This window comes from Solea senegalensis, linkage group LG5, assembly GCF_019176455.1.
Source record: "Solea senegalensis isolate Sse05_10M linkage group LG5, IFAPA_SoseM_1, whole genome shotgun sequence".
NCBI classification, from domain to species: Eukaryota; Metazoa; Chordata; class Actinopteri; order Pleuronectiformes; family Soleidae; genus Solea; species Solea senegalensis.
In genome coordinates this window covers 2,701,516-2,728,567 of record NC_058025.1, presented here as the reverse complement: position 1 = coordinate 2,728,567, position 27,052 = coordinate 2,701,516, and the positions used below count along the sequence as shown (strand labels likewise).

The 27,052-nt window shown below is 40.4% G+C and overlaps 1 protein-coding gene across 1 annotated transcript; it reads left to right on the top strand.

Moving 5' to 3' along the window:
• The first annotated feature begins 13,345 nt into the window (after positions 1 to 13,345).
• On the top strand, positions 13,346 to 25,104 carry htra4 (HtrA serine peptidase 4). The gene is made up of 9 exons (XM_044025457.1): positions 13,346 to 13,925; positions 16,634 to 16,733; positions 16,812 to 17,016; positions 19,618 to 19,812; positions 19,909 to 19,941; positions 20,660 to 20,774; positions 21,131 to 21,188; positions 21,710 to 21,805; positions 22,656 to 25,104. Exons 1-9 carry the CDS (start codon positions 13,466 to 13,468, stop codon positions 22,819 to 22,821), a joined length of 1,428 nt encoding a protein of 475 aa, XP_043881392.1. The 5' UTR covers positions 13,346 to 13,465; the 3' UTR covers positions 22,822 to 25,104.
• Positions 25,105 to 27,052: the final 1,948 nt, after the last annotated feature.

Below are 27,052 nucleotides of genomic sequence, written 5' to 3'. Positions count from 1 at the left end.
CCAACACATTTTTTACTTATCGGGCTAATCATCTTAATCTGGGGCAAGGCTGCGGCTCTACATCAGCGACCATCTGCTGACGAGCCGACGGTGCCTTCGCGGTCTCCTCCGCCCACGTCTCAGCAGACGCACCAGTCATCGATCACAATCTGTTCCTCTGGCTCACGCTGTCATGATTAAGGCCGTCTGCACCATCTCACACACACACACACACACACACACTCATTAATGACGTGTGAGGGGACGTGTAAGTGGACAAAAGACATGACGTCTGCTGCAGTCGCTGAATTACACCAAACTAATCAATGAATCAAACTCAAAATACAGACATGAGTTAACAAACAACCTATTTTTTTTCCTTTTGAGTTTCAAATTCAAATTTATTTTCTACATTTGACACTAAACTGTACTCACACACATTTAGTTTACGCTAATTTGTCACCGACAGCTGTATTCATTCACATTTTTGAGCTACCATCGCTGCTGAAGCCAAGTTCTTCTTCATTGTTTGGCTAAAATGCGTGGCTGAGGGCGGAGCCTCAACTACGTCCAAATGCCCAGACACGCCCCCTTGGAAAACATGCTGACTGGGTCACAGAAGAGACTGCAGCGACATCAGTGGTTGAGGTAAGGGTAATGTTGGTTGGGTGTCTTTTTTTGGAGCCTGGCTAATGGTGCGTACCATTCAAATAACAATACGTGACTGACTTAATGGCAATAGTATACATATATATATACATATATACAGACACATATATATGCATATAGACACATATATAGACATATATACATATACATATATACACATAAACATATACATACATATACATATATACACACATATACATATATATGTATATATATACATATATATATATATATGCCTATAGACACATATATATGCCTATAGACATATATACATATATATACACATAAACATATACATACATATACATATATACACACATATACATATATACATATATATATATATACATACATATATACATATATATACATATATGTTTTTCCAGCTCTCTCCTCTCTGGCGACACAGATGCGGATTCTCCAGCTTCCTGCAACAGCACAAGTGAAATTACCGTAATAACCACACTTTGGCTTTGACGTGCATCTTCGCAGCTTCCTGAAACCGTTGGCATTTTTCCGATAACGTTGCGTAATTGCGGTGATGCAAAGTCAGCTTATACAAACTAAAAGTGTTTGAGTGGTGGGTTTTTGTTCCTGATATTTGGGACATAAAAACTGATGTTTTTGTCCTGGTTCTGGGGACACAGACCTGACCCAGATGACCTCAGTTCATAGCGAAGCAGGAGAATCTTCTGCTGGAACTTTAAATGGGCACTTGTTGGTGTTTACTCGGGCTGAGTGCTGCTTCTTCTTCTCAGTCCTCACATAAAATGCATCACACTGGGAGCATCGCACAAAAAAAAAAAGCTCTTCCACAGACTCAACAACAACACAAACAACGAATCAACGTGAGGTGTGAATGTATTTGACAATGGCCTGAATGTAACACACACTCGTTTATATTTAAACTTTAAGCACTGCAGCTTGTATTGATTGGATTCTGACTAATGTTCTTCATAAATTCTCGGCTACTGGTGTTTTGTGCAATTATGTAACCATTACGTTGTCTCTCGTGTCCGAGCCTCCGTGTTTTATTTGTGCCGCTGCCTTTTCGTGGACAGGTCTTCACTGAAAAGACTGGAATAAATAAATGAAACTATTGTCTACTGAGTAAAAGTCTTTGGTGAGATTTTACACTGGGAATGCAGATTCAATTTCCTATAGAAGGAACATATTTGTGACTTTGCTGAAAGCATATGCTGCATATTCCACTGACAAAAGGCTAAGGAAGGCAAACAATGAAGATCAGAGTATACCAGACACTGGATTTAGAGTCTTTATTGGGAGTGTCTCGACTTCCATGGGATATTTACACCGATTCTGTGTGTTTTTCTTCGGTCTAATGAGCTAACTGTCGTGGGTGGAGCTACACCCTGCTCAGCTGATTGGACCGGACCGTTGTACCCGTACCATTTTACTCTGGCACTCCAAGGGAAGCGTGCCAAAGAATTTATTTTGATATGATTCTGAATGGAAACGAGTGATGGGAATCACAGCGTACCTCACTATACGATACACCAATAATATCACAATACAACAATAATCAATATATGGCGATACATCGCGTTTACAACACTCTACTGTATATATATATACACACACGTATATATAGTCCTCTAGGAAGATTTCTGCACCTCAAAGCTTCCGCTACAACCTCCTTTTAATCACCAACATCTCTTACTTAGAGTTTGACGCCCGAGGCCACGCAGAGCGCCTCAGGAACGATGTTTACTCTGCAATCATGGCTTCAAGTGAGCGTGAACATACCTGTCCATATGACATGAAGGCAGCATATGTTGCCTTTACAAGTCTAATAAGACAAGCCCCCACCCCCCCCCCAGCACAGATGGGATCTCGTGTGGATGGATGGAGCACGAAGAAGCCGGCGCTCGCCAATTAATTCCGAGCGAGTGCACATGTGGATAACCCGCCCATGTACACATCAAAGTGTAAATAACACAACTTTAACAAGACGTGTGATCTGCACCTTATACCTGTCTTTCCTGTCTTTCTTTTTTTTTTTTTTGTGAAATAAGTTTCTGATGCTTGCAAGCACATAAGGATTGTCTTGGAAGTTGTGTTCACTCCCCCGCTGAGCTCAGCGTGGAGCGTTTCTGTGCTCTCACCCTCTCAAACACATGCTGGGAAAGCTGGAGGCGGACACTCAGACACTCAGCACATCAACGCTTTGTCTGCACAGCATCTGTTTCTGTGTTGTGTGACTCGCAGGCCGACATCCTCATATTTTTGCCTCTCCTCGTTGCCGCTAAACGCCGCGTCAGCTCGCCGGAGTAGCCTCCCCTGCTCGGCTCGGCAGCATCCGAACCGCCACGTCACCGCGGCTCCCTCTTGTATTAGCAGCCTGGATTTGTCCTTGTGATGTCACTGTGCAAACGTCTCGTGTATCTGCTTCTTTGCATGTGGCAGGAGGGACGGTAAGCGGGGAGGCGAGGAGAAAGTGAAAGGGGTTGAGCCATGAAAGATTCATGAGTGTGTGTATCTGAGACGAAGCCCTTTAGCTGAGCTGGTGAAGCTCTGGTGAGGGAAGCTTTCACAGGTTTGTGGGAAACTCACCGGGACACACACCAGAAGAGCCAGAGGTCTCTGTAAACTGGCTTGTTGCTCTGATTTTCAATGAGTCAGTGCAGACATGTACTGCATTTCATTATTTTCCAGCAGAGGGCAGCAGTAAAGTCAGTGTAAAGCAGAGCAGTGGAGTTTTCACACACACGACATGCCAGGATTTAGTGTAGATATCACGTCGTTTATTCATTTTGCATCATAAAAATAATTATATTGTGATATATATTTTACATATAAAAAATATATAATATATATAATATGTTTTACATATTAAAACAAACGTTTTTTTAATTTTGAAATTGTGTGAAATATCATAAATATTATTTTTATATCTTTTTCTCCACTTAACCTGCCCCCTACTGGCCAAACTAGACCCTCGGGGGCCCCAAATTAAATTTATTTTATTTTATTTCACTTTTATTTGACCAGGTAAAACCCTATTAAGATCCATGGGTGACCTGGCCAATAATAAATATTAGATTACATTACATACATACGTGTTTGAGACCCCAGCTCGGAACATTACATCACAACTGTAAACAGCTTCTGTTTCTAAAATCATGGCTCGATGACACACCGGAGGCAAAATTAGCATAACTCCTCCTTAAAAGCTGTCACAAAATCAAAACGTTTACGCTCACTCATGACTAACTACACTCGCCAAGACGTCTTTGTCCTGATCATGTGTCTTTACCTCGATGCTCGAACACACGGAGAGCGCTCTGACACAACTTTAAAGTTCCTCAATATGAGGAAATGAAGTTAAGAAGAACAGAAAGGAGAGCAGACAGCTGTGAGGCTGCAACGCCACAAGAGATGTGAACGGATTTTTAGGAAAAATCCTTCCTCCATTTCTCCTGTGGTGTACCTCAAATACCTCAGTACTGATTTGTCAATCTGTAGTTTTAATGTCAAAACCACTTTACTGAGAATGTTTACTTTACTGTTCTGACTTCCTCTTATCTGCAGGCACACGTCGCTATCTTTTAAGCAAAAGAGTGTCCAGCAAAATCACTGGAATATATGGTAGAGAGGATATTCGCCACTGATATCTGCACCGTCATTGTTACTACAGTTTCAGATATCCACATCTGAATTGTAGATATCTCTAATTCCAGTTTCAGATATCTACAACGTTAAGATATATTTAATTATCCTCAATTGAAGATATCTACATTGTCCTTTTTAGTGATCTTGAATTAAGTTTCACTGAGTGGGAATGACGTTGTAGATACGACCCGAGATGTTCATTTGCAGTTCAGTGTATCACACGCTCTTAAAGCCTGGTGTAAACTTGTTGCTCAACAAAACTTTAACAAGTCGCAACGTTTCCAATTTGAGCACTGGCAAAAGGTTTTCATCCGTCTCCATGGTAACCAACCACACACTTGTTAGATAATGGATGGATGTGATAAAGTTTTTAATCTAATTGTGAAGGAGAATTATTCTGGCAATGGGAGCTCATGAAAGAGAGCCGTTTGAAACTATCAAACTTTCAATCTTCAATCACACGGCGCAAAAATAAAATATGAAGGAAAAATCTACACATGCATGACATGAGGATAAGGTTTTATTTATGTCTGCAGGAACCTCTTTTCTAGCGAAAGTCTGTCCGAGAGTTTCCAAGCGAGCTGAGCCGATGTCATGAGTGCGACGTCCGACACAAGAATCAGTTAAAAAGACTTAAAACACCTGAAAACTTTACCATTAATCTCCAACATTTAGCAAAGGAAATGTCAATATTTGGTATTTCAGTCCAGTGACTGTGCTCCGGAAGTGCTGAACAAATCTTTTGAATCAACTTTCTAATGATTCTAATGATTCAGTTACAGCCAACACCGTCACGAGTTTGTGTCGCGTATAAAATCACGTCATGGCAGTTTCACACAGCCGTGCTATGATGACCCCGCCCACTATGGTAACGGAAACGTGTCTAATACCAAACCAAGTCACTGTACAATGGAAAAGCTGAAAAAATAAACTCAATAAGCTCCTGAACTAGTCACATTGTTACTTACTATTAGCAGGTGCTGCTGCCTGTTTGAGAACATACTACACTTCCTCACTGTATTTTTCCCATCACGTAATCTTTGATGCCACAATACATCAAAACATGCCGAGCGTATTTTTAAATCTTGCAGTTAAATGAATGATTAAATGGAATGAACGCAGATTGACAGGTTGATGGATTCACTCCGAGAGGAGAGGGAGGGAGGGAGGGAGGGAGGAGCTGTGCCGTTTCTGAGAGTTCAAGTCTACAGATGCTCTTGATGACAGATGGTAGTTATCAAACAGACATGTGGTGCATGTGCCCTCTCCACTGGGGGCCAAGGTGAAAGAAAAAACGCCTTTGAAAATAATAAAATATGATGGAAAACATGAGTCATTTATTTCATGTCGTATGCTCCATTACACTTCCACGGCTTTCACATTCAGATTCGTCTTATTTGTGTGTGGAAACAAGTAACGTGAGATTTCTCATCACGAGGCAGGTTGAGGCAATGTTCAAATAGAATATTAGGTTAAGGAATTAACCCCAGCTCTCTGAAACATGAGCGAGGCAGTCAGAGAACTAAACCAGCGTTGAAAGAAAATATTGGACCTAGAGTCGTCCTTTCTGAAAGTTCTGCAGACTCTCCGAGGCGTCTGGGCGGGCAGATACGTCAGCAGTGTTTTAGTGACTAAAATTACACATATGGTGTCCATGAAGTGAAGAATACAGTCTTAAATGTTTCCTGGAACTAATGGCTCAAGTAAAAGAGGAGGCACTTGGGTAGACTAACATATCATCTGCATAAAACATAGAAAAATAAAATGGGAGCTAAAACTTAACCTTGGGAGACATCTGTCAACAAAACACGTTCATATTGATATGCGTGTCTGTAAAACTGCAAATAACAAACTTATGTTCCTCACAAAAGTACTCGCAAGTGCAAATGCAAGTTAGTTGAATGACAACATGTGTTTTGTTAGCTATAGTGTTAGCTATGACCACTAGCGGTGTCACTTAAATTTCCCCAAAATTCAAGTTCAAACAAATATCATGCCACAACCTATTTCTTAAAATATATTCAGATATTCCTAACCCTAACCTGTGTGTACAAAAACTAACATGACAACATTTATTATTATTACTTTTGGTTGAGAACACTTGTTGCTTCCTCTGTCGCCTGACTCCAGTGAGGCTAATACTGTAGCTAAGCTAACACACATGATGTATAACCAAAAATTATTCCACACGCCGCTGTGCTGGTGTCAGTAATGTTAGCTTAGCTACCAGCTAAGGGTTGATAAGAAATAAAAAACCTCTTAGCTTAGCTAACAGCTAAACTAACATACAAGTCAGTAAATGTATTCATTTCTTTGCGATCTATGACTTCAAACCACAAATTCTTCCACATGCCACTTTTTAGTCATGAATGTTATCTTAGCTCAGGATTAATAAGAAATAAAAAACGGTTAGCTTAGCTTAGCTAAAAGCTTAACTAACAGACAAGTCAGTAAATCACTTTATCATCTATGTCATAGAACCAGAGGTTTGTCCACATGTCACTTTTCAGACGTGCTGGCGTCAGGAATTTAATAAGAAATAAAAATTATAAAATAAAATAAAAATGTGTTCTTTACAAACTATGACGTTGAAACACAAATTCTTCCACATGCTAATTTTCTGATACATTGGGTCCCAATTTTTGCTCAGCTAACAGCTAAGCTAATGCATGAGTCAGCATATTTGCTCTGTGGTGCAGAGCCCAAAATAGGGTTTAACTTGAGACCTCCATTTACACCGCAAATCAACATAACATTGTCGTATTTTACCGACGAACCAAGAGGGCATTAAAAATGGATCCGAGGCCAAGCTTTTCTCACAGCGCCCTCCGGTAGACCACACAGTAATTACAACAGGATTTCAAGATTAGAGATTGAGCCCTGAATGTAGGATAAAAAAAATGATCCTCCATTTCTAATTCCAGGTAGAGTTGGACCAGAATTCACTGACAAAAAAATCTCAGACTCTTCACTCTTTGAATTTCAAACTAGCTCGAATCCTCTTAATGGATTACGTGCGATCAGTCAGCATACAAAAAAAAGAGCGGGCGAGGGAGTGAACCTCGCGAGTCATGACTAAGCTTATTTGCCTCGCATCACATCCACAACATCAGACGAGGCTCATGACGGAGAAAGAGATTTCCCTCTAAAAACAGCATCGACTCTGACAATTACCATACGGGACCTTTAAAAAGCTTTGATCTAATGAAGTCCAGGAGGTTCATCCTTTCACTTGAGTTTCATTTTCAGAGTCACACGCAGAGGAAGCCTGGAGCCAATTAAATGATTCCAGTGGTCATCAGTGGAAAAAGAGCCGCAGTCGCAGGACTTGACCTTGGGAGCAACAGAGTCCAGTTGCATCCATCTGGGTCTACAGAGGCGTTCTCCTGCTGCTGCTCCTGCTGCTGCTGCTCCTGCTGCTGCTATTACTGCTGCTTCTCCTGTCCCAGATAACATGCAAAGCAACATATTACACAGGACATGAAATGTGGACCACTTCTGGCCCCTACTGGCAGTGAGAGGAAGCTGCAACCCTTCCCGCAGCCTCCTTGAGCAACAGTACTGGGGCCCACACTTTGAAATGTGAAAATCCTCTGAGGCCAACCCTGAATCACGACTCCGATCAACACAAGACACGGATCAATAATTCCTGAAATGTGAGGCCTGTATGCCGACCGTGGATAATTACACATAAGATGTTACAATGGTGCGATATACTGTATGTATTACCAGATTAAAGAAAACGCATCATTTGAACGCCATGTCTTTTGTTTCATTGCTTAAAATCTATTGTACATATTTGACATAAATAAACTGTGACGACACATGTATCAAAATTGAGATTGATCGCAAATGTTTCCATTTCTAAAAGTAAACTCTTCTTTCAGGTATTTTTATTAGTCCGTCTTTTGTGTTTGACAATATTTAAGACGTGCCAAATGTAAGAAATCCATTATATTAAGTCCTAAAGTATGCGTGATATGTGAGAGACTATAGGGAAACATTGTTTTTTGTCTGCTTCTCCACCCAATACAGAGCTAGAGTAGCTCTCCAACCACACACACACACACACAGGCAAAAATACATCAAAATGTCAGCTTAACCTAAATACCCAAACTAACACACGTATCAAGATAGGAGCAAATAACTACGATACAATCAATAAGTTCTCGTTTTAAATGTGCAAGAAACACAAAATACTTCAAAATAGTCCCCAACCCCACACCCATGACCCCGCCTCCTCGTGCCTCAGACAGCTCCCTGCAAGGAAACACAAAAGTTTGGTCTAAAAAAGTGATTTAAGTGCTTGTTGCTGTGGTGCATCTATTACATAAACCACATTTAATGTCTGTAATTTCACTGTAAAGCACAGTGAGTGTGTGTATCAAAGACCAACAGCAGGTGTTTTGGACTCTGGAGAAGGTGGAGTTCTTCCTCCAAGACCAGGCTCACAGAACAGAACAGCAGCGCGACATGTCACAGCTAAATGGCGTGTGCAGAAAAAAAAAAAAAAGAAAACGACATGAAATAAGCACTTTGTGTGCGAGCTGAACATTTCCATCACACGAGGACAAACGGGCACTTTTCAAAGTCACTGAAAGAAACCGCAGAAGTTGGAGGAATAAATGATTTTTCAGACGGCTCTTGACTTTCAGAACTAGGCCACTCCTGATCGGGGAAAATTGCACAAAAAGGACGAGCGCGCGCGCGGCCTCTTTAATTCACCGCCTGCTGTAATGAGCTTATGAATTATGAGTTTTCCAGGGGAAATAATGGATTTGTATGCTGAAGGAGCGGCGGGAATGACAGCCACCATAAATGAAAAAAACGACGGGTGCAGTCACAGTCGGCCGTTATGGAAATGTCAGGTCATTTCTTTTGCCTCTTGATATAAAGGGTTCTCAGCTGCATTATGTTCAGTGTAATCCGTTCAGCATGTGTGGACGTTACAGTTAATTATAATTATAACAAAAAATAATCAGGGAGCAGCTGAATTCTACACTTAACCGTCACACAGTGAGCTCGGCGTCGGGAAATGTCCGAGAGAAGCGTGTATGAGACGGGAGCCGTTGGATTATGGATTATTATTGGAGTCATGAGTATATTATGAGTCATTTTCAGTCAAACTCAAGGTTTCATTTTCTTTACATTTGGACCTGCACACACACACACGTGTGTTTCTCTCATACTGAGGACCCTTATAACCCTAACCATCACAACTGAGGTCGTTTTCACACCAAATCCTCCTCTAGACTCGGTGCGATTGGGGGACTTGGTTCATTTGGGGGTTTCAACATTCAGCCGGTACGAGTTTGCTTTCACACTCGAGTGAAACAAACCAAACCTTTAGAATAACGTGTTCCCCTCCTCGGAGTTCACTTCTTTGGTCACAAATGGCTTAAAATGACCGTATCGGACTAATATTGGTATCTGTAGATACTCGAGTTTTTGAAATCAGTGTCGGGATTGGATACAAAAAAGGTGGTAACCTCCCATCCCTGGTACCTAATCCTCAAAAATGTCCTCACAAAGATCCACACGAGACATTTAACCATCACAATGACTCTGAAGCTGTCAAATTACAGTAAAAAGGGACATGGTTTTGGTCTCCATGGGGACTACTGGTCTTGACAAGGTCAGTGTTTATGACATAAAAGGTCCTAAAGAGGTAACAAATACATGAATACACACACACAAACATGGCAGATGCTGGTCTTTGGTTCACACTGTAACGGCGTCTGGACGACCGTCAACACATCATCATCATCATAACTCCATATAATTGAACTGTAGCCAAAGGGTGAGACGTTTGTGATGTCATAACTTTACCTTAAAATGTGAATATTATCATCATGACCTCATTAAAATGAACTCCCCTCCATATGTTTTAATATGGAGCCCCTCAGGTCTACACTGATGATTGGCGACATAAACACAAGCTGCTATGATATATGACGTAAAGGCAGAACCGTGTGTGTGTGTGTGTGTGTGTGTGTGTGTGTGTGAGACCCACGATATAATTTACTGATCCATGTGTTTGTTTTTAGGGGCGTCAATGTTTATGTGATAAAAACGGCTGTTGCAGTTAAGGGTAAATTAGAGTGCGGTATAATAATATACTGCGTGTTTGACATCAACCACATGTCGGCTACATGTCAACGGAGATTAGCTATTTAAATTTTATACATATAATTACGTGGTTTTATCTTAAATGTGAGGCTACGGCTAGCTTTCTTTGGCTAGGTAGTTAGCAATGGATGGATGGAAAATTGTGTCTATCTATATCTAGCTAACTACTTAGCCAAATAGCTACCAAGATAGGTCTAGCTAACTACTTTGTTAGCTAACTAAATAGCGAGATAGCTATTAAGCTTGACAGACTCTGTCGTCTGACAGGAGGAGAAAGACGTGGTCCGGTGGGATTTTAGAGACAGAAACAAACTGAAAAGACAAGAGGACAAAAGGACAATTGTGTCCCCTCACATTCCCAGTGGAAATGACATGCTGGGCTATTTTCATAACTTCATGTGAGTTTGTGCAATAACAAAAACACAACGAGTGATAATAAAACGTCACATATGCAATTCCCTGCTTCGTTTGTGTCACCGTTTCGCCCAGATTTGTTTTCCATTTCAGCGAAAGCAAAAAAAGGAGGAAAGAAAATCAGTTTTCAGGGAGCTGCAGAGTTGATATGAAGAGGACAATGTCACAAAACTGATAAAGACCGTTTCACTACATCAGCGTTTAAAAACACACAGACTGGTAATTCTGGAATCATCTTTGTATCTGCACATTAGTTTAAAAATGAAATTCCTGTATTATCTTTATAGTTTGGAGTTTTATGAAATTGTTTCAGATTTTTTTTCTGGATTAAATCAACCATTACCGTGTCTAATCTGAAATTAATGATTCTCATTATTGAAAATAATCCAAACTTTTTTTTAGGGGTTTGCTTTTACGAGATTGTTTTTGTCTGAGTCTGTTTTAACGAGAGATTTTTTTTCGGGGTCTGTTTTTACGAGATCTTTTTAAAGATGGCAAACTATTGAGACCTGAATCAATAAGTAATTCTTTTTTTATTTATCCATTTAATTTGCCCAAAATAAAAACTGATTGATTCAAATATCAATACGACAGCTCTGAGCAAAAGAAGTGTGCAGATATTCCCATTTCTATATTCTTTAAATAAAGAGCGACGATGAAGACGAGCAGCTGCAGTGATTATTTTCCACAGTCGCGACGCGTTGTCTCCAAACAAACAAAAATTGATGACAGCGACTAATGCCAGTGAATATTCACTCCACTTTTGTTTCAAAATATAAATAAAACCATTAAACCCAAATATCAGCATCGGCCACATTTCCACTTCCGCTCTTGCGGCAGCTTCCACATTAGAGTCACAGCACGAGGAATTAAAGAGTCTCACAGTGAAATATCAGTCACAGAGTGTGGCTGCCTGTGATAATGACTCTCTCAGCTCTGACCCACACTCTGACTGTATGTAACCACAGCGTCAAAGAGTAAACACACGCAGACAAACGGTGTCTCATTGAAGAAATAAAACAACACGACGGAGCGACTAATGCATCATACTGTTTCCTGCCCAAGGAAAAATCATTTAAAGAAACTCTGCTTTTATAAAAATAATTTGAACTCAAATGACACTAAGGTGGTGGTCTTTTTATAGCAAGTATCACCTGAGACAAATATGGTCAATATAATGGGTTTATGTCACACTTATCTAGCCCAAGAATTACAGAAGTGTATTTTATTCACCTAAAATTTTAAATTTTAAAAAAAGTGGTTCTTACAAGATTTTTTTCAGGGAGTTGTTTTTACGAGATATTTTTTGTGTCTGTTTTTTTTGGTCTATTTTTAAAAGATAGACCTAGTGGTGCTAGTGTTCAAATGCACAACCTTCCAGTAGAAAGACAACCGACAATACCAGTGAACCACAGTGACACCACAGAATGATTTCAACATAATGGCAAAGTTTACTGACAAAAAGTAGATTCTCTGTTTCTATTTCAAGAAATATTCACTCTTACAAGGGAGATATTTTAGATTAAATCACACTCAGGCTGCAACTAACAATTATTTTCCTCATCGATGAATTATTTTCTCAATAAATTGAATACTTGTTTGGTCAATAAAATGTTGGAAAATGTCGATCACAGTTTACCAAACCTTTTCACCAAATAAATATCCATAGATGTCATATTTAATACATGCAGGCAAAGATTCCATCAAACTTTCACAGAAAACAGACAGAGACGCAGCAAGAGAAGACAATATTTACCAAAAAAAAGACTTTAGACTGAAGGTTAGGACCAAAAAAAGACTGAAACTATAAAAATAAACGCACTTACATGAGTCTGATGAGACGCCGAAGCAGCAGGAAACAAACAGAAACACTGAGAGATGATGAGACACAGGTGTGAGTGATGAGTGGAATCACCAGGACAGGAAGTAAGAGAGAAAAGACAGGGAAGAGGAACTACAAAATAAAAGAGGAAGTGAAAAAAAACAAATATTAAAATAAAATTAAATATATATAATATGGATCTAAAAATAATAGTCACAAAAATATATACAATATGTCTGAACATCAACTCTACATGTGTGCTATCGAACAATGTTCTTTACTTAAAGGTGCAGTTTGTAAAATGAAGGTGAAATTATATACATATATACATTATATACTTATTAACATATTTTATCAGATGGAGGGCGAAATTAATATATTTCCAAGATCCTGCCTCAACATCAGCCAAAAACCCATATTGGTTGACCTAATGACCTTTCACCTTATATCGTGACCCAGGAGTTATATGTAAACAATACTCTATATTCTTATCATGCTACATTGTTTGATATTTAATGTATATTTACCATATATATATTATAATAACATTCATTCCACAGCAGTGTTACATCACTTCATGTGCTGCAGATACTATGGAATCTTATCTTATCTCATAAAAGTGGAGACTTCAGCATCAGCATGCTGCTACTAGAAGACAATTAGTGTCCTTCAGAAAGACACTCCTTCAGCTGCTGCTGCAATGAGATAATATTCTGTCTGTGGAGGTGAAGACAACACCTGGATGAACATCAGCAGAAGGTCCAGGCTGAAGACCCAAGGAAGCAAGGAAGGAAGGAAGTGGACGCTGACCGTTAAGTCATGGTGAAGTGTGCAGTTGTCTTCTTCTTCCTCCTCCTCAGCTCCGCGGTTCTCTACGCTGCTGTCCTGAGGAGGAGACAGTCGTGTCCGCAGCTCTGTGACGTCTCCAGGTGTCCGCTCCCGCCCCACGCCTGTTACTATGGATACGCCAAAGACGCATGCGGCTGCTGCGCGGTGTGCGCGGCCGGTGAAGGTGACGTGTGCGGGGAGCGCGGCAGCGGCGGCGGCGGCAGAGGCCTGTCCTGCGGTGACGGGCTGCGGTGTGACCCGATGCCGGTGACGGGGGCAGACGGTGGACTCCACCGCGGCTCCAGGTGCGTGTGCATCTCCTCCGGGCCGATGTGCGGCAGTGACGGCAGGACATACCCGAGTATGTGCCGCCTGAGAGCGGAGAACAGGAGAGCCGAGCTCGGTGAGAGCGAACCGGTCATTCTCATCAGGAGAGGTCGCTGTGAGTCTGGTAAGTTACTTACTCAATTAAAGAGGCTATTTTCTTACTAACTTACTAACTTATTTACTTACCAATGTACTATCTTGTTTACTGATCTACTAAAACTTACTAATTTACAGACTGACATACCTACTATGTTACTAGCTTACGAGCTGGCTAACTTCCTTACCTACATGCAGATTTACTTAAGATTTTACTTCATTACACACCGATTTAATGACTTACAAACTTACTAACTAAATTACTAACTGACTGACTTACTTACTTACTAACTAACCAACAAACTAACTAACTCTCTTACTACTTTACAGACTTACTTACCTACTATCTTCATTATTTACTTACAAACTAACTAGCTTACTTGCTGGTTAACTTATTAACATAATAATGGATTTACCTCCCAACTAATTCCCTCACTTACTGATGTATGAACTTACTTACCTAACTTATTAATTTACTAACTAACTGGTTTACTTGCTGGGTAACTGACTTACTTACCCATGTGTAGCTTTCCTTAAATGTTTACTTAACTAACAAACTAACTTACTTACTTACTAAGCAACCAATTAACTTACTTACTAGTTGACAGACTTACCTACCTTTCTTCCTTATTTACTTATTAACTAACTAGCTTGCTTGCTGGCTGGCTAACTTACCTATGTGTAGCTTTCCTTAAATGTTCGAACTTACTTACTTACCCACACACTTAGTGACTTACTTACTATGTTCACTCATTTACTCATTAAATAACTGACCTACTTACTCACATACTTATTTACAAACTAACTAACTGGCTTACTTACTCACTAATTCACTTACGAACTTACCTACGTTCAAATATCCTTAGATATTTACTTAACTAACGTACTCACTTACTTTCTAACACACTTACTAGCTTAATAACTTACTTTGTTCACTCATTTACTCATTAAATAACTGACCTACTTACTCACATACTTATTTACAAACTAACTGGCTTACTTACTCACTAATTCACTTACGAACTTACCTTCGTGCAAATATCCTTAGATATTTACTTAACTAACGTGCTCACTTACTTTCTAACTCACTTACTAGCTTAATAACTTACTGACTTTGTTAATCATATCACTGCTGCAAACTCTTGTCACTCTCGGTCGTCACAAAACCCACCAACAAACCTCCTCAAACAAACATCACATGACAGCTTCAGGCATTCACAGGTGAGAAAACTGACACCCGTGTGGTACCAGGCCCGTTCAGGAGCACGGCTAAACACCTAGACCTGCGTTCTTCACGGCAAGGAGCAACATGAAACTGTGTATTGTCGGCTAAGTGTGTGATCTGCATGCCATGCTTTGAGCACATTTGTGCTTTTTGGAGATCCCACCGCAGATTAGGTGACTCGTCAAGTAGATTTCATCTAATGGATGATCCACAATCATACGAGTTGGCACCACCTCAGTGGAAAGGAACAGATTGTGAAGGTCACAGGTTATTGGAGAACATGTTGTCGATTTGATAGTAGAGCTAAAAAAAATAAAAAAGAATACCAGGTGCTCTGCCAAAGAAGCTCTTGGCAACAGATGCACTGTTATTTGATTTAAAGCCGTTTCTTTCTGTAGAGACAAGTCTGTTTGTGAAACTTAGTAAACACAACATCAAAGAAAACTAAGAGCCTGACTCGTGAGGAGCACCAAAGAACCTGTCTGTGAAGGTTCTCATTCGTCCAGGTCCTGCAATGAAACATAACTATGAGTCATATGCAGGTATTACCACCCATAGGTACGTTTTTAAAACAGTCACCCCTAGTGGAAGAAGAAATAACAGCAATCCGGTACCTTGAGTGTGAGGACGTCAAGTAGCTTCGATGAGGTTTCCACCGGCAGTTCACTCAGTAGTTAAGGCATTGTACTCTGGTGTGATGGAACATTTTGTTTTTTAAAGTAGCGGTAGATAATCTAGGTCCTAATATTGGTTAATTATCAGACATGACAAAGCTAAAGTTGCACCAATAATGTCTAAACGTCCTCGGGCAGGTTGCATTTGGCAGAATCTTGGAGGAATTTAAAGCTGCGTGTTGGAGCAGAAACGTGTGTCTTTGTCCTGACGTATAATCTAAACTATGCTGCTGTTGTTATGGCGAGTATTTGTATTTGTATTATCTCACACAATGGCTCATGTTAGCTAAAAGGAATATACTGTTTTTCAAACCCTAAAAATTGTAGGTTGTGGTTGAAGTTACACGGACGTCGTCCGCAGGGTTAGTGGTAGATTAAATAACTTACAAAGTCTTTTGTTCTGTGTATAAAAAATATACAATTTTTGGTTTTCATCACCTTAGAATAAGACTTTTATATGCACTCAGCTGTTAGTAAGTGAACTACAGAGTTTTTGTTTGACATTCCCGACCGCATCTTTAACTGCAAAGTACGTACAATATTTGCTCAGTTAATCTGCAGGTGTCACGCGATGAATGAGAAAGCACGGTTGTTACCTCTGCCAAATATTTCATTCATTTTTCTTTATGTTTGTTTGTCTTTTCTGTAGAGGATTGATTTGGATGAAATAAAGAAACATCCGACTGCCTTCTCTCGTCTGTATAAGATTATGTAGTGATCCATCATTGTCAAGAGTAATAAAAAGACATTAGCATCCTTAGATTTACACTCTCCTGGCTTCTGTAAATCATGTATAAGACGTCTAAGTCTTTGATTTAATGTCTTGTACCCTTTAAGATATACAACACCCAGGAAGTATGCGCTACAAGTTCAACTTCATAGCAGATGTGGTGGATAAGATCGTCCCCGCTGTGGTGCACCTGGAGCTTTTCCAGAGGTAAGAAGAAATAACATTTTCCATTTAACGTGTCACCTTTCTGCACTCACGCTCACCTGTTGCCTCTTCCCGTGTCAGTCTGCCGTTTTCCACTGACGAGGTCTCAGTGTCGAGTGCCTCGGGGTTCATCGTGTCGCAGGACGGCTGGATCGTCACCAGCGCACACGTGCTCGCTAACAAGCAGAGGGTGAAAGTGGAGCTGAAAAGTGGCGCGCAGTACGACGCCTCAGTCCAGGACATGGACCAGAAGATTGACATCGCACTTATCAAAATCGAACCCGATGTAAGTTTCCTCTGCGTAAACTAGAGTTCGGTCCTTCTTACATCACCACTAGGGGGCAGCCTCTTCTGTTTTAATCACTGGATTGTGACATTTGCTCATTTTCCCAGAGTCGTCTTCTTCGTCCTCTGGAATTATTGGACACGTGAATTGTAATTTCTCAAAAGTAACATCAACAGCATCTGGTGCAAGTAGCTACACTTTTAATCATAACTAATGTTTGCCAAGTTAGCTGTGAGCCTGCACAGAGGACGCTAACACTGTTAGCAGGATCAGAAATGCTAGCGTTGCTAAAACTAAACCTCGCTAAAGCAGTCAAATATGCTGCTCTGTCTCGTGTTTATGGGGGTGGCTAGTGTTAGCGTGTTTACTCACAGCTACCTTTTTACTCATGATGCTAATCTCAGTTAAATTAGCCCAAACTCAAGCGCTGGACCACCGTGATAAACAATTATCTTCTGGTATCGTCACACATAACTCACAACTATCTTTTTACTGATGTTGCTTTTGGCTAAATTAGCCCAAACTCTGAAGCAGGGCTGCAACTAATGATTATTTTCATAATCGATTAATCTGTCGATTAGCGTCTCAATTAATCAAGTACTTTTTTGGTCCGTAAAACACCAGAAAAAGTTGATAAATGTTGATCAGTGTTAACCGAACATGGAAAAGATGATGTTCCCGAATGTCTTGTTTGGTCCACAAACCAAAATGATTGAGTTTTAATGATTTCTTTGTTATATGGAGCAAATAAACCAGAAAATATTCACATTTAAGAAGCTGAAACAATAATCCATCATAATTAGGGGATGTTAGGAAGTGGAAAATGTGAGCAGTCTACGCTGGCATTCTCCGATATCGGGCGTTCTAAAACGAGGTTACAATGAACTTAACATAAATATTAATCATGGTGTCGTGTGTCAAGATAAGTTTTGACCAGTGAGGCATCTGTATCAATTTAATATTGGTTTTTGATACCCATCCCTAGTGTTTTCCTTTAGCCTGGCTGAGAAAGAAGAATATTAATCCTACACACTAATTGTGCCGCATATTTAACGTCATCAAGGGCATTTGTCCACCAAAATTAGACTGCGTTTCTTTACAAGGCCAGTTTGGCATCTTAATTCCTCTGGGTGGTTTTTGGTCATGTTTTGTAAAAATCAAAGTGTAATTTTATTTATTTATTTTCTTTGCAAGTGCGGTTTTAAATAAAACATGCACATGCAAAAACCCAGCTGCTTTGCTCCCAACTGTTTCACTGAGACGCCATAAAAATTGTCAGCACTGATCTTGAATGGCAGAATTATGTCGAGGTTGCAAGGTTCAAGAGGAAAACTCCATATTCGACCGCTGTAAAAGCGAAGACATCGATCTATACGACGAGCAGTGACAGCTGTATAATGCCATATCTCACTGTATATTCTAAAACGGTCGTGTCCCCAGAGAACTGGCTTCATGTTCAGCTGAGAATTAAAATCCGTCCTTAGAGATAAATGGTTTCTGTCAGTAAATAGCAGAGGCAGGCAGAAACAAGCTTCACAAAAATGTAGATGTTGAGAATAAAGTGTTCATAAGTTACAGTTAATGAAAGGAAAACCTCAGCTGCATCATTAATGAGACGACAACCAGAGGTCTTTTAACGCAGCAGCTCGAGCCTTCCAGCAATCTTAGTTTCAATCAGTAATCCCGGCCAAAGATCATAGTTATGGCATCGTTATGTGATTACAGCTCAGCGAGCTTCATATTGATGAGGAATGCATGTGCACAAGTAACGGAGTTCACAAGACAGAGAGACAGATACACAGAATTTTTAAAAAAAAGACAGTGGAGTGAATGTTTGTCACTTCTTTTCTTAATCACTTTGAGTGTTGAGTGATTCCGGGCTTCTTGAATTTGAATATTTTCTGTTTTCTTTGCTTTTTCTTCGATGACACTTAAACCAAATAGTTTGCATGATCCGCAGTAATTCTCACATAAACGCATTCCCACTGGTATTAAAAAAAAAAAAGGTTTAATCCTGGGTTGAAATTGTTTTTGCACATGTGGGAATGCGTTTAATCGGCGTACACTCCCCGGATAAATGACTCTGCACTGCATGAAGGGTTTTCATCGTCTTCGGCATCAGTAAAAGCACAAGACCTGAGTGAACAGGCTGATTCTCTCTTCTCCATCTGCTCCGTTTCTGGCCTTACACAAGATGCAGTGTCTTTTCCCATGATGTAGTTCTCACACGACACAACACAAACACAAACGAGTGACTGAATCATTAGAATCAGTTCATTGAAAAGATTCGTTCACAGAATCGTTCCGTACTTCCTGCATGACACTGAACTGAAATGAGTGGAAATAATGGAAAAGCCAACTCCACAAAAACCTGTACTGTCCCTTTAAAAGTCTGTTCTGTGAGGAAAGTAAACACAGGTCTTGGTGGCAATCAAACCTCACTTAACAGGGTCAGTCGCGCGCAGCCTCATCGATCTCTTAATCTATACAAACACTCAGTCGATCTATAACTAGCTGTTAACCTGACGACCTTACAGTCACCAGGTGCTATCTCACAATCCTAAAGTCAGGAAAATCGTATGTTGTTGTGTTTTGTCGCAGACGCCTCTGCCTGTGCTGCGTCTCGGTCAGTCCTCTGACCTGCGGCCCGGGGAGTTCGTGGTGGCGGCGGGGAGTCCGTTCTCTCTGCAGAGCACCGTCAGCACCGGCATCGTCAGCACCGCGCGGCGCACCGGCCTGGAGCTGGGCCTGCACAACTCTGACATGAACTACATCCAAACTGATGCCATGATTAACGTCAGTGTGACGTGAAGAAAAAAAACTGTACTTTTTTCTTCTTTCTGTCTTTAATCTATTTCTGACGACTGTTTTTGTTGCTGTGTTGATTCACAGTACGGAAACTCTGGTGGACCACTCGTCAACCTGGTAAGACACTTTATACTTCTGCATGGTGTTTGAAGGACGTTAACGTTAAATTCCCATAAGATTTTGGAGAGAATCTGCCCACTGATGACTAGGGTTGGGTACCAAAACGTGGTGCCAATAGGGCGTCAACTGTCATGTCGGATAACTCCCAACCGACACCCAACCCTGCTGATGACGTCACAGAATATCAAGAGATTTGATCCCGGATCACAGATTAAACATGGGAAGTCCCTTTTCACAAGCTCAGATGTGTATATCTCAGGAAGATGGTTATGGCTATAAGCAGTTAAAGTTCTATACAGATCCAGAAAGCTCTTCTGGATCCAGTGGATCGTGTAGAACGCAACGGTAACAAAGTGTTTAAGACTTGGTGACCTTGCTATTTTTAATGTTTTATTTATGACCGTGAGGAGAATAAGGTCATGATTTTTGTTTTATTTAATACCCAAAGTCTCCAGTCTGCGCACTCGGGTTCAAGCCTCCTCCTTTGAGGCCTTTGCAATGATACGGTGAAATGTACGGACGCTACATTCATTTATCAAGGTCGACGACTTCTCTGAATAGGCTGCTCTCTCCTAAAGAAAACAGTTACAATCTTATACATCATCCTTCACCGTGACAACAGAAGCAGACAGAAGCTGTGGTAGTAAAGGAAAAACACTCGCCACAGTCCTGTAGCTGTCCTCGTGTTGTGTTGTGTTGTGTGTGTGTTTGACAGGATGGAGATGTTGTCGGCATAAACACTCTCAAAGTGGCAGCGGGGATCTCGTTCGCTATTCCCGTGGACAGAGTCTGTCAGTTCCTCACTGAATCCCACAACAGACGAGTGAACGGTTAGTCCACTCACACTCACAGTCTCCGCTGATAAATCTGGAACACTTTACGTTCCAGGACAGTAAAAACATGGTAATAACACAGTTATAGTTTCCTGTTTACCTACAAAAAAACAGTAAGTTGAAAAAATAAGCATCTTAAGCTGTGTCAGTACATTGTGTCCTTGAATTTGTCGGAATTGGTCCTGGAAAGACCTTGAAAAATATCTTGCTACTTCCATTTGGCTTTAGCGAGGAAACTGTAAAAACAATGTTTTTTAACATACATATATATGGTCTATGTAGTGGGCCATAATGAAGGTTTTTCCACTTAATTACATGTGCATCATTATTGTCCTAATTCGTTTGTTTTCAAGGAAATCCGCCTCGAAAAAACAAATTCATTGGCGTCCGGATGCTGCAGCTCTCGCCATCGTAAGTAAACGTGCATCATAACATGTCGTTGCAATCTACAGTCTCACCACTAGGTCTCACAAATTGTTGCTAATTAAACAGTGAACCTTTAAAGCTGGGGTACGTAAGCGTTCACCCTGACTTTCAAAATAAGAGCCACTGACTTTGGCTTTTCATTACTTCCTGTATAAACCCCCAAGCTGTAACGCTTGGCAATAAAATTAGCTCACAGTTTTAATGTTATCTTTCAATTTTTTTTTTTAGTAATTCCAAAACAACATAAAACATTATTGGTAACAGGAAGTAGCCGCGCTTCAAACCATACCATGATGGAAACACGCCACAAGTGTTTCAGCAACAAATCACAGACAGAAAAATGCCAGATTCTACAAACCTTTACTTATATTATGTAGCAAATGCATAAATAATGTTTAATTTCTCTTGTGTGTTGTGGAATCAGTGTGTGTGTGTGTGTGTGTGTGTGTGTGTTTTCTCAATTGGGAAAGAGCTTGAGTTCATCTTCACGTTTGTTGTGTGTCCAGTTTGATCCAAGACCTCAAGAAGCGTGTGAACGAATTTCCAGACGTGTCCCGGGGAGTCTACGTCTACGAGGTCCTGCCCGGGACGGCAGCGTCCAGGTAAGAGTCAAACTACCAACTGTCACTGGATTAAGTGACTGATCCAAAGTCGCTTTTTTTTTTAAAGTATCATATGTCACACTATGATGAGAGTTTTTTTATAAAAAGTGCGACACTAACTGACTCCACGTTCCCCCCTCACTCAGTCTATTAGCTACTGAACACATACTCTTCCTGTTTCAAAGTAAAAGCACGCTAGCGTTTCTGTTTCCTGTTTCCATTAATTCTTTTCAAAAAGGTTTTTTTTTGTGTGAAATATTTGCAGGATTAGCAGATGCATGGTTTCAAACTGAAGACTTCTGGCATTTTATTGATTACAGAATACAATTTAGAGCATTTAAATGCATTTAATATCAAATTATAAATAAATCAGCGTGGATGATGAGATCAAATACCTGATTTTAATAATGAAAGAAAAAGAATATAATTTCCCACAGCTTAGAATCTTAGTTACAAAACTGAAAATTAAAAACTTTAATTTAGATTTTTTTAATAACCTCTCTATGTCCCTCCTGCAGTACCATCAAGGGCCATCAGGGGGCTGTGGCCCACACTTGGAGACCCGCTGCTCTCCACAGTCTGTCTTTGTCATTTACACTGTGCACATCAGTGACAGTAATGGCCTCAGAGGTAAATGTCAAGCGGTGCAGTGCGTTACAAAGCCTCGACCCCCTACGACCTGTTGACTTTGTCTCTGACGAGCAAAGAGACGTGACACGAGCAGATTTGACTAAAGGTCACTCGTGTTTTCCCTGAAGGTATTAAAAATCTGCCCGGCTGTGTCGGGGTCTGTTGAACGGAGACTTTTTCCCTCTGTGAGACTCTGGTGTGACGTCGTTTTTCTCTGCAGTGCTGGAATGATCGATCACGACGTCATCGTCGGCGTGGACGGGCGGCCCGTTCGCACCGCGGAGGAAGTGAGCGACGCCGTGCAGAGCGCCGCCGTTCTGTCAGTGGTGGTGAGGCGGAAGGACGGGGACGTTACACTCACAGTGTTTCCAGACGAGACGGACTGAAATCAGTGACTTTTTGGCAGAAAGCTGCGTTGCGCAAATCTATGGATAAGCGGCAATATCTATAAACAATCGTAAGTAAACATGCATCATAACATGTCGCTGCAATCTACAGTCTCACCACTAGGTCTCACAAATTGTTGCTAATTAAACAGTGAACCTTTAAAGCTGGGGTACGTAAGCGTTCACCCTGACTTTCAAAATAAGAGTAGCATGTTTGAATTTTTTCGTTTCCTCCGACAATGCTCCTGGACGTTGACCAATAGGACAACAGAGCGCTCGGATGCGGCGTAACATGCAAACATAAACGTGGCGAAGACCTAACTTATCGCAGTCGACTTTATTGATAAAAATAAAGATGGCAAATGGCTGCTGTTCCTGTGATGACAAAGTAGTCGAGAAAAAGCCGTAAAACAAACTTAAAGGGAGCATAGAAGACAGATCGATGGGAGTCTACAGACAACAGATTCTACTTTCCATGCGTGAAAAGCACCAGGGGGCAGTAGAAGGGTCAGATTTATTCAGTCTGTCAGGGTTCTTTGGCTTGAAACGGAAACCTTTTCCTGCCAACCTGGCGGTGTAAACACACCGGGGTCATGTGACATCCAGAGCACTATACTATATTAAAGATTAGCCTCAAACTCTCAAAATAACAGTGCGACACACTCAGGTCACTGAAGAAGGGACCGAATGTCACAATATGATGTCCACAACATCGTCTCCCTGTCACAAAGACATATCCTTGAAGACGTTCTCGAGACAAAATGGGACTAATGGACGGACAATTTGAAAACATAATGAGTCTGCCCCCTGGCTGTCACAAGTGTAATTAATGATAAAAACCAAACGTATCTGCCTAAGCTGGTGGTGGTGAAGGGAGAAAATGATTTGTAATGTGGGGGTGAAACGATCCATCAAAGGTTAACTGAGGCGGTAAAAAATGATGTGCTGTGTGACTTTGTTTTAATCGTTTCGCTGGAGGACGACTGATTGAAAATCATGAGCTGGATTTTTTTATTATTATCCTTTTTCTTGGTGTTCAGACTGAGTTTAAATATTCAACGCACAGGTCAAAGCTCTGTGAAACCAGCGCCAGGGGCTCACTCACATCTCACGCTCATCTCTGTCACGCAGACGTTTCATGAAGTTCACGCTTTTACACAGTAACACGTTATAATAAAGATCGGAATTTATGGCCCGCCGTCGTTATTATCCAGTCTTTGACTGACATTGTTCAACCACGGCCCATTAAATCCATTCAGAGAATTAAGAGAACACACTGTACCCCCCGACACTTTTTACTGGGTCGTGACGACCATGAGCGGTTTTTATCACGACACCGGACACGATGGGATTAGATTTGTGCCAATAATATCACGCAAAACATCTTTACTGTGAAATAAAGCATGTGAATTTAGGGATGAAATTTACTGGAGCAAAAAAGTCATATCAAAGGTGAAACCTTTCAACTTATGAATAACCTGTGTAAACTAAGGACACAGCTGGACTAGTTAGTTTGACGTAGGACTGTGTTTGTTCGTTTATTTACTTAAAATTATGTTTTCAAACGTATATAATTTCTCTAACGTAACGTCAACAGCATCTGGTGCAAGTAGCTACACTTTTAATCATAACTAATGTTAGACTGCACTGAGGATGCTAACACTGTTAGCAGGAGCAGAAATGTTAGCATTGATATTAGTGTAACTTGTTTATGGTTAGTGTGTTTACTCACATCTACCTTTTAAACTCTCATATGCTGGTCACCATAAACTGTTGTCTTCTGATATCATCACATAATGTTAGCTTGAGTTGAGTTTTTAATCAGTGTCACAGCTAAGAGGGAGCACTGTTAGTAGCAGCAGAAACATTAGCATTTCTAAAAGTAAACTTTGCTAAAGCAGTCTAAAATGCTGCGTTGTCTTATGTTTATGGCATGTCGTGTTTATAAGTGTTTTCTGGGGGTGGCTAGTGTGGCTAGCACATTTACTCACTTTTTTACTGATGTTGCTAATTTACTGATGTTTGCTAATTTTAGCTAAATTAGCCAAAGCTCTCAAGTAGGGCTGTAACTAACAATTATTTTCATAATCGGTTAATCTGTTGATTAGTACTTTATTGGTCTGTAAAACACCAGAAAGTGTTGATCAGTGTTAACCAAACCTGGAAATGTCTTGTTTTAATGATTTATTTGTTGTATGGAACAAAGAGACAGGAAGATATTCACACCATTCAAACATCTTAATTATGAAACTAAGGCAGCATTAATTATAACTTTTGAGATGACTCATTATGTTTTTTTTGTTTTTTTTTTAATTCTTCCTAAAATTCATAATTACTGTTTGACACTGACGTCGTTTTGTTTGTTAACGCCACAGGATTTTCCACATCAGCACTGTGACAGGTAGGAGACACACTCCCCCACAGGCATGATATGATATGACTGTGAAGCATTAATTAAAAAGTTGAGAAAAGAGCAAAACAAATATTTTTTGGATGTTTTTAAATGTTTGCTTTTATTTCCATGAGAAATAAAAAAAACAAAACAATATACACACGAGAGCTGAGTTAGTTTTAAAACAATAATAAATAGAGCAGGTTAATGCAAATAAAAACCAAGTTACTGTTGGTCTGATCAATGTTATGTACAGTATTTTACAAAAAAAAGACAGGATGGTTGGTTTTAAGAAAACAATGTCAGAGGAAACTTTGCTTCAGAAAAGGTAGTAAATCCCCAAAAAAATGCTAACACAGTTGACTAGCAGCTCCCCTAATGATGACGAAGCTGCCAACAAAAGTTAAATTCTACTGCTCAAAAAAAAGGGTAATTCAACACACCTTGTCCCCGCCCGCCCCTGCTCTGCTGCAGTATACACACAAACGCTCCCTCAGTCAGGTCTGATAGTTTTGCTTGACAGAGCCCGTTAAAAACGAACGACGCAGTCAACACGCGACGTTAACATCATTTCTGTTCACGAAAGATCAAACGGAGGCAGAATAACGTCAACGTCACCGTAAGTTACGTACTACAGCTTTAAAGCTTCCCAACGACAGATGCAAAAATCAGTGGATCGGATTTCGGCCAAATTAAAACGTAAAAGAACGCGATGCGATCGGAAGATCCGAGGTATCGCATGCGTCACAATTGCACAGATTGTGAAAATGTAACTAAAAATCTGCGTTGAAATTGCATGAAATGCACAAATGCATCAGTTAACGGCTTCATAGTTCAAAAGGTCGGTATCGCACAAGTATCGGCAGATCCTCAAGGTTGTGATATCGGTATCGGAGACAAAACAAAAGTGATATCGTGCCACACATGGCAAAACTCAGAAGGCATTTTTATGGCGCCTTTATGTCACACACACAATTAAAACCTTGTTTTTACATAAAGACACGAAATTCAACGTTACACATAAAGATTTGTGTATTCATTTCTTGTTAAAACCACTAAAAAAAATGTGATTTGAGTTGCAGACTTTTGGAGAAAGCCTGGAGGGAAACGTTCCCACACAGCTTTGTTATCATTTTATGTTAAAGGAAGGAATTTACTGCTTTCCCCAGCTCGTCAATGTGAGTTACTGTATGTCATCGCTCTCCATCTGTGGCTCTGTGTTCCAACTTGCTTGTGGCTGTAATTTTAATCAGTTTAGCCGGGAGACATGAGAGACAACAAGAGAAAATAAAAAAGAATGGAGAAGAAGCGCCTCGAGCAGCAGAAGAAGAAGACGTTGAAGAGTCAAGGCCGGGCTTCTGGGTAATTTGAAGGAAGAAAAGAAGTGATGAAAACCCAGTGCAGGACGATGCCCAGAGGCGATGGCACAAGCGTTCAAAGATAACTTCCACGAGTTTTCAATGACTTCATCCAAAAAGTGGAATTTCACTCCTAAACTAAGATTATGGCTCAGACCAACTGTCAGAGGCTTCTGCGAGATTATCGCTCGACCTGGTGAGAGCTGTAAATCTATCAAAAACATTTATTTTGAAGTCAAAGTAAAGGTCGACCTTTACTTTGATTTACTTTGATACTTTAATTTGGTTGATTTTTAAAGGCAGTCTCCCACTTTCCCAAGGGGGAAAAAAACCTCGGAAATGACAATGTGACGTTCCAAGAAAGTTTGCAATAATAATATTCATGAAAATGTTAAACATTTCAAGACACATGATAAATGATTACAGCATGAATTGAAAAAATCGGAACTCACAGGGGATCACAGGGCATTCCTGAAGTAGG